This window comes from Triturus cristatus, chromosome 1_1 (assembly GCF_964204655.1).
Source record: "Triturus cristatus chromosome 1_1, aTriCri1.1, whole genome shotgun sequence".
NCBI lineage: Eukaryota > Metazoa > Chordata > Amphibia > Caudata > Salamandridae > Triturus > Triturus cristatus.
In genome coordinates this window covers 158,817,560-158,826,095 of record NC_140579.1, presented here as the reverse complement: position 1 = coordinate 158,826,095, position 8,536 = coordinate 158,817,560, and the positions used below count along the sequence as shown (strand labels likewise).

The 8,536-nt window shown below is 45.4% G+C and overlaps 1 protein-coding gene across 4 annotated transcripts in view; it reads right to left on the bottom strand.

Annotated features, from left to right (window-relative positions):
* Positions 1-391: 391 nt before the first annotated feature.
* The window catches only part of LOC146869886 (vesicle-fusing ATPase), a 1,522,848-nt gene continuing 1,514,703 nt past the window's right edge, over positions 392-8,536 (bottom strand). For all 4 annotated transcript variants that reach the window (XM_085623863.1, XM_085623829.1, XM_085623831.1 and 1 more), the window contains one exon: positions 392-3,244. In XM_085623863.1, coding sequence (XP_085479989.1) covers positions 3,227-3,244 — 18 coding nt within the window. In that variant the 3' untranslated portion in view covers positions 392-3,226. The remainder of the gene's footprint in view (positions 3,245-8,536) is intronic.

The following is an 8,536-nucleotide window of genomic DNA, read 5'->3' as shown; positions in this document are numbered from 1 at the left end:
AAAGTTTCTGGATCCAGTCTGGCTACTGGGATTATTTACAAGGTGAGGAATCTGCAGTCAAATGTATCCTTTAGAAATGGTTCTTCGGCGTAGGAATAAAATCTTAGGCATTTTGTATTTGGTGGTCCATGAGCAGCCTTAAGTAAATAAGTGAGAGCCTTGAGAGACTCCTCATGTGACTCCTCTGGGGTTTGAGGTACCATTAAGCATTCTTACCTACTATGTTCAGACGAAAACTTTATAGGTACGGACATTGATGACGATACCGCACTGGGTCTTGTTATGAAGTTGAATGAAGAGCAATTAAACACAACCAGTCTTTCCAAATGGGGGGCACTGAGTAGGCATATATATATATATTTCACAGTAATCCACAATACAGTCACCTGAGTGCATTTATCTGTTCTTCTTTTATTGCAACAAATCAGCTGCAGTAATCCAGATATGTATACATATGTCAGAATAGCTTTGGACCAAAATACAATAAAAAGTTTTACATCATTATATCCAAAGAGATACATTAATACAATGTTGTATTGCATTCTGTGTTGGTGTCACTTTTGCAGACTGGGAAAGAAATTTGCAGTTACATACACAATTGAGGAAAGAACAAGAGCACTAGTCACTTAAAAAACAACGCACGTCACTTACAACATCAAAGAATAACCTTTCAAAGTGGAACAAAGGAGAATGAAACCACAGTTGTGACACGTCATCTCAACAAGCGTGGCAAAGATAGGAGCAGCTTTTGCGTTTTGGGCTCACAGGAGGGGTGAGACACGCCAATGGGGCTCCCATCAGCTTGTGGCTCCGAGTTCGTGGAGATGGCTTTAGGTCCTCTCGGGCAAGAGGTGATCAGGAGGCTTGGAAAGTGGAGGCATACATGAGGACCTTTGCAGCAAAGCAAGTGAGCTGGGTTAGCAGGTGAGTAACATTCACACTTGGTTACTAGCAGCCAGGAACGCATTCCCCTCATCTGGGAATTTTGGCCCAGAGAATTTGAAAAAGCGTGTGCACAAATGTGGATCTATTGAGCAGAACCAACAATGCATTTAGTAGCCATGCTCTTCTAAATGAAAGCCAAGCCATCTGCGATTGTCTTTACTGAGCATGTGGGGTACATTTTCAGAAAGAGTACACTGAAGCAAAAGCAGAGCACAGGAGTTTTGCTGTTGTGCAGTTCTCCAGCTCTCCAGCTCTCATTAGTCGAAAGCTGTAAGTATATTGGTCAGCAGATCGCAAGTGACTTGAGAGAGGGCCAGGCTACACTTGTAACTATCTACATAGCGACGTAGCACCTGATAAAGGAAAAAGTACTGTCTATGCTAAATCCATGCGTGTTTACAATGGGCTACCTCCGAATATAGGTTGCATTTAGTGATCAAAGAGTTTATGTAGCAGATTTCCTATATGTGATCTTTTCTTCATAAAACACTTTCCATAGTCTTTGTAATAATATTCGCAGGTGTGATAGATTCTTCTAATCTGTATCAAAACACACTTGCATCGTTTAAGTAATAAAAGAAACCCTGAAAGTATCCTGTTCAGTTTTTCAACACCCTTTTATAGACAGCTGATGATGATGTGACTTGTTCACTGCTACGCAACAACTCATTCAAAATAAGTGGACATAAAACGTGTGATGGAAATTACATTTTCAAAGAATAAGAAAGAAACCATCTAGAAATCCATTGAAATCCTCGCACTCAGACCATGTGCCAACAGCCCCGAAACAGTTTGCGAGAGTAAAGGAAGGCAAGAAAAAAAATAAAACAGATTTAAAAAGATTAATTCCCCAAACTATCCTTGCGACTCGAAGCTAAACTACAGTTGGCTAGAGGCGCTGAAAACAGAAGGACTAAAATCAGACAGGAATACATACACCTAAAGATAGCATCTCGTGCCATACTGTTGGGGAGATAATTACATAGGCGGGCTCACACAGGGCGCTAAGCAGGCAGCTCGCATCCTGTGGAACACACCAGGTATTTAAGAACAGAGGGGAAAGACCCCTGCCTTTGGATGGCAGGGAAGGGTGAATGATATCCTAAACAATACAGCTCCACCAACAATGAAACGCTGCTCTAAAGCTCTCCTAAGTAATGCCCGCTTCCTCCGCGAATCTGGTGTTTTGTAATCTTCATCAGAGGTCGTTTTGGGCCAGAACTTCACTGCAGCTGGTCTGCCTTTTCATTGGACATGCAATAATACATCAACGACCGGGATAATACCATGGGCTCCTCTCGCACCACATAAACACCACACACTGTGGAACATTAGAGCCAAGACTTTAACACCACTTTGTCCCGACTGTAGCCGCAGATCACGTTAGTACCCACAGGACCCATCAAATGAAGCACTGCCCAGGCGCCCAAGCCTGGAGAGAAGAAATGAACACACAATATAACCTTTATTTTACTTCATAAAATCTAGTAAAGGACACGACTAGTGTAAACTTAATTGGTATGGACATTTTTCTTATACATAAAAAGAACCACCTAAGCCACGATTAAAAGGAGCGGACACCAACACTGCTCTTCTGGTCCTAGATAGAAGCCGCCCCCTGCTCATATCCGAAGCAGAAATACACAAACTTAAAGGGAGGTGTAGAGCAGCATTTGTTTGAGATCTTCTTTAGGATAAGTGAGTGGAGGGTGGGAATGGATACTAGCTGTGTGGGTCCTGCCAACACCACACATTGAGGCAGACTGCCGAGATTGCCCATGGCACTGCATGCGAATACCAATCTACCCCACTGGAGGCAAAGCATGGCATGATTTCTCCCAGCCGAGTGAAGGTGTGAAGATGTCTCTGCTGCAAGAGAACGGGCACTGGTGGTTTAGGAGAACCCTTTGAGTGACGTATGGAACCCCTCCCCCCCCCGCCCCCCCACCCCAAAACTTGTTTAAAGTCTACAGGATGAAGGGGTTCCTCATCCTCTACTAAACTGTAACCAAGTGAGAATGTCCATTGTGTGCCAAACAAGCAAAAGATTTTACAGAAGAACATCTGCCAGACAACACTAGAATATTACAGACATGAGTGAAAGAGGGGCTGGGCTATTGCACTAAACATGCACAAGTCTGAGTAACAGTAGATGAGAGTTTCACTTTGTCCTCTGAGGGGCGCCCACAGGCAAAGATCCTCCCACGTTCTGCGCATCAGTCACCACCTCCTTCTGCCACTGGGGGGCTCCCAACTATGGCAGCAATGGCTTTACCCTCAATCATAGCCACGGCCACTCCTGACAAGATAAAAAGAAAAAAGTCAGTGGGGTTAAGGCTGTACAATTGTCTCTTTATGCTTAAAATAATAGGATGGGTCCAACAGAAGTAAAGGATAGTACAATACAACCAAATATGACGCCAAATAAAATGGCACGTGCATCAGTATGTGTGCTAAGCTGTGCCACATTGAGGCTTTGGGTCTAAAGCTTACACATTAAGGTCTTGCACTTCTAAAAACGTTTAGAAAATAATCTCAAATGAATTTTGTATACAGATGTCATGAGAATTCAAGTGACATAACACATTACTCTTTACTTAAAGTACAAGTTACTTACCTTCCGTAATGCTGTTTCTGGTAGAGACTCTTATCTAGCCGCAGAGTCCTCATCTTCTGAATCTTCTCCAGGTGTTAGACTGGATCCAGAAACGTTTCAGCAGTACCTCTCTGTGCCACTAGGTGGCTCCGCACTGACGCCGTTCTGGAAATGGCATGTGGGGCCTATATGGGTGCCACTCCTGTATGTGGATGCCAGTTGAATTCAAGCCTGTCTATGCCCCAAGACATACAGCCTGGTGTGACTAGTGTACAGATTCCTAAAGTTGGGACATTATAAGGAACGGAATCCACTCGTAGAAGAGAGGATCAATTAGAAATCTGCGGCTAGACAGAGTCTCTACCAAAAAGAGCGTTACCGAAGGTAAGTAACTTGTTCTTCTGATAGAGCCTTCCAGCCATAGATTTCACACCTTTTAAGCAGGTACCATTCCTGAACCTATTTGGAGGTGGCTCTGTGAATAGACTCAATGTAGAAAGTCCTGCTGGACCAAGCAGGCAAAATGCCCTTTTCAGTGAACCTGACCATCCAGACAATAGTGATTTGTGAGCATATGTAGGGACACTGACGTAACCACCTAACAGATGTCTAGGACAGTGACTCCATGTGCTAACACAGAGGTAGGGGCTTTGGCTCTGTTAGAATGTGCACGCGCTCCTTCCAGAGTCAGCTTTTGAGCCAATGCGTCCAAACTTTGGAGTCTATCCTACTCCTTAGAGGGGTGAGGAAGATTGTAGAAAGCCAGCAATTTTTTTTTTAATTGCCATTTGAGATAATACTTGCAGTTCCGCTGCCGCGCAAGACAGTGCAATATAAACAATCATACAGCCATAAATGTTTACCCCAACAGTAGTTAAACATTACCAGTATTTGATTCTTCAACACTTTTAATGACAGAAGTGAAAGAGCCTGTGGCAGTACATCATTTGAGTAGCTTAATATTGACGCTAATCAACCTGTGTGTCAGTGGAGGCCAGTCTTAGAAGATATTGACGTAAAGGTTCCCATATATCTCTGGGTCGAGATGCAGCTGGTAGTTCTTCTGCGTATAACACCAGATTTTCATTACAATATACCATATCCTTTACCCAGCACTTAGTTTTGGGAGCCAGCGTACTTTCTCAGTGCAGCGCTACGCGGTGCTTGGCTAGTAACAGCACCACGCGCACAAATTTCCCCAACACACCTTTTAAGTGAGGTACATAGCATAACAAACATATGGAAGGCACACACTGCAATGCAATCCCAGTCATTTCCTGTAGGTGTTGTAATACTCCTTCTCAAAACAACAGCACTAGTCTGCACCCCCATGCCAAATTTAAGAAGTCCACATCCGGTTGGCCACATCTTTTACAATTACTATTGTCCCTGAGGCCACATCTGTGTAGTTTAACAGGCGTGTGGTAGGCTTGATGTATGTATTTAAAATGTATGATGCGCAAGTTGCCATTAGGCGCGAGGGCACCGGTCAACTTATATATGGTCCCATTCCGTTTCCAATAGCGGTGGAGTCAAGCTACTATTCCAGCAGGCCAAACTTCTATCCGATCCAAAATCCCTCCCATCTCGCACCTCTCTAGCGTTTCGTTACTAGTTTACGTCTAGTAGGTGCCACCAGTAGCGTTTGCAGCTGGCAACACCAGGGGTTCTGATGGGTATGTGGTATAGTGAGCTTTGCTCGCTTACCGCAGCCTATGGATGGTAAAATTAAATAACGGCGAGGGGTTAGTTATGTAACTCAGGTCTTCTGCTGTAAGGAAGTGCGCATCTGGGTAAATGCCTTGCATAGTCACCCTGCCCGTTTCGCTCAGCGCCCTGAGCGGGCCTTTTTCTCTCGTCACCGATAAGGCCGCATGATGTGCAAGAGGCAGTGCCGGAGCATAAACCGGGAGCCTATTAGTCATTTTGCTTATAGCATGCCAGGCTGCGATAGCCGTGTCAATCGTATTGATTTCCGTTCGTGGTGTACCTCTGTTTGTGTGTGTGATGACGCAGGATAGCGGAGTAGGGTGTGCGTCCCCATCTTCCACTACACCATGTGAAGTGTAAGCATGCGGTCTAAACCAATAGTAGGCCTATTGCGCTTTGGCACAGAGTTAATAGATAAAGAGGTCCGGAGCACCGAAACCCCCCCTAGTGTAGTCCAGTGTAAGTATAGTCCCGCTTACCCTGGCCTGTTTTCACCACATATCAAGTGAGTGAGAGAGGAGTGAATGTTCCTGAAAAACCGTTGTGTCAGCTTGATTGGGATGTTACAGAATAGATACAAAAAGCGTGGTAACACAACCATTTTTATTACTGCTATTCGATCCGCCAGGGAGAGTGGCAGCTTGTTCCATCGGTCTACTTGCTGCTCGAGAGCGGTACATGCTCTGCCGTAGTTCTCCCTGATCACCAGTTCGGGGTATCGATGTATCCACACCCCCAAGTATTTCACCGGGTCTGTGGTCCATACTAAAGGGTAGTCCATATTTGTGGGCGTATTCGGCGTCAGTGGTATAACTATCGATTTCTCCCAGTTAATTTGTAGTCCTGAGAAGAGTCTGAAGCGGATATATTCTCTTAACAACTGCGCTAAATACCGATCAGGTTCCCTCACAAATAACACCATATCATCAGCATATAGTGATATACCTACCGGGCGATGTAAGAAGTTCAGTGCGGTTTCTCTGTGGCACTGTCGTATGATGCAAGCCAGTTTGTAATATCCTGGCTTTGTTGTTATGCACTGCATCTCTTGCTTTGCCAGTGGAATGTTCATTCTATGATGTAGTACAGAATGTTGGGAGCCTGAGATGTCAGTTGAGAAGGGCTGAGCACTACAATGGCTGCTCCTGGTGGGGTCTATGATTGGTCTTGTCTATCTTGTAATGGATTGAATTGGATGACTTGTAACCAACTACAAATAAACATCTAAAAATCCTCTACACGTCTGGACTAAGTCACTACACAGTGGTTCTAGGGTCAGTGCAAACAATAAAGGTGAGAGGGGGCACCCCTGACGAGTACCTCCATATATTTGAAATGGTTGTGCTGTCAGTCTCCCCACTCGCACCAGCGCCATGGGGCTGTTGTACAAAAGTCGTATCCAACTCAAGAACAGGGGCGGGAAGCCCATGCGGCGTAGTACATGAAACATGTAACTCCACTCAATGGAGTCAAACGCTTTTGCCGCGTTCAGTAGGACCGTGGCGTCTGGCAGTTCGGGGTTTAATACATGGAACATGGCAAAGATGGTTCTCAAGTTATTAGACGTGGAGCGCTCAGGGATATATCCCGATTGGTCCGGGAGGACCAGATTGGGCCTGAGGGGCTGAAGCTTGGTAGCTAATATTTTCGCAAGAATCTTAGTATCTAAGTTTATCAGAGACAACGGCCTATATGATTCGCACCTGTCCGGAGCCTTATCTTTTTTTTAACAGCGTGGTTATCAGGGCCTGGCGGAGGGACGATGGCAGTACACCAGTTTCATGTGCCTCTGAATACATTTCAAGCAGAAATGGCGCAAGTATATCAATATATTCTTTGTAGAACTCAGCCGTAAGTCCGTCGGGCCCCGGCGCCTTTTGGTTTGGTAACGTGCACACCGCCGCCTTTATATCCGCCTCATCTATCGGTTTACAAAGATATTGATGGTGACCATCGGACAGCCACGCACAGGCTATGTTGGATAGGTAGTCGTCCAATTCTGAGTCCGTCGCACTCCCTTGTGCCGTGTATAGATCAGAGTAGAATCTAAGGAACTGTTCCACTATCGCCTCAGGGGCGTAATGCTCCGTGCCCTGCTGGTCAGTAATCTTAGTTATGTGGTGATAGTCCTCACAAATTTTTATTTTGGTGGCCAGATTTCTGCCCGGGCGCCCTCCCTCACCATACGCTCGCGCCACATTTTGGTGCGCAATGTAGCGGATCTCAGAGTCTGCAAGCGAATCGTATTCCTTTTTTTGTTCGTGTATACGGGCTAGGGTCTCAGTGCTAGGACTGTATGTATTGCCATTCTAACTTCGTTAGTTTGTGCTCAGCCTGCGTCAGTTGGCTACGAAGGTCTTTAAGGATGCCTGCTGTGGTGCCGATACAAACCCCTCTGATAGTCACTTTAAAAGCTTCCCACAGTGTGGAGGCACTATCAACTGTGCCCGTATTTACAGCAAAATATTGTTCAATGGCTTCCCGGATAGTATTATTATAAATTGGGTCTAAAAGAGCCTGGGCACGGAAGCCACATATATGGGTGATGAACACTAGCCGCATGATTAAAGGAGAGCAGCACCGGATTGTGATCCGACAGTGTACATGGGAGGATTCTGACAGCCAATAGTCCAATCGGGACCAACTATTGTGTGCAGGTGTAGCATGCATACCCTCCTTAGCTGTACCATTTCGCAGTCTCCAGATATCTACAAGACCAAATTCAAGCATAGCATCATTGATGCACTGCGCTATCTTAGGTGCACGTAACCCCTGCGGATTTGATTTATCCAGTTGAGAGTCCAGGTATGTGTTTAGGTCCCCTCCCCACACACAATGTCCGCTTCAGGCCATCCTCGGAGAGTGCTGTACAGTCACAGGTAAGTATCCGGTTCGTCTGCTATGGGCCCATAAGTGTTTATTATAGTGATGAGGGAGAGTCCCAGATTTCCATGCACCATGGCGCATCGCCCCACTCTGTCGACATATGTTTTAATAGGCGTAAATGCTATGCCTCTCTTCATTAGTATGAGTACCCCTCTGGCGTAAGAAGAGTACGAAGAGGCTAGCTTGTATCCTGCCCATTTACATACGATTTTAACCTCAGAGGACATATTCAGGTGTGTCTCTTGCAGGAGGGCAATCTGTACGCTGTGACGATCTAAGTAGGCGAACACTTGCCTGATTGTTTTGGGGGTATTAAGCCCTCTGACATTCCATGTCACACAGGTATACTTCCCGCCCATGTTCATCACAATATATCAAGTGTAATTGTGTCTATGTCCT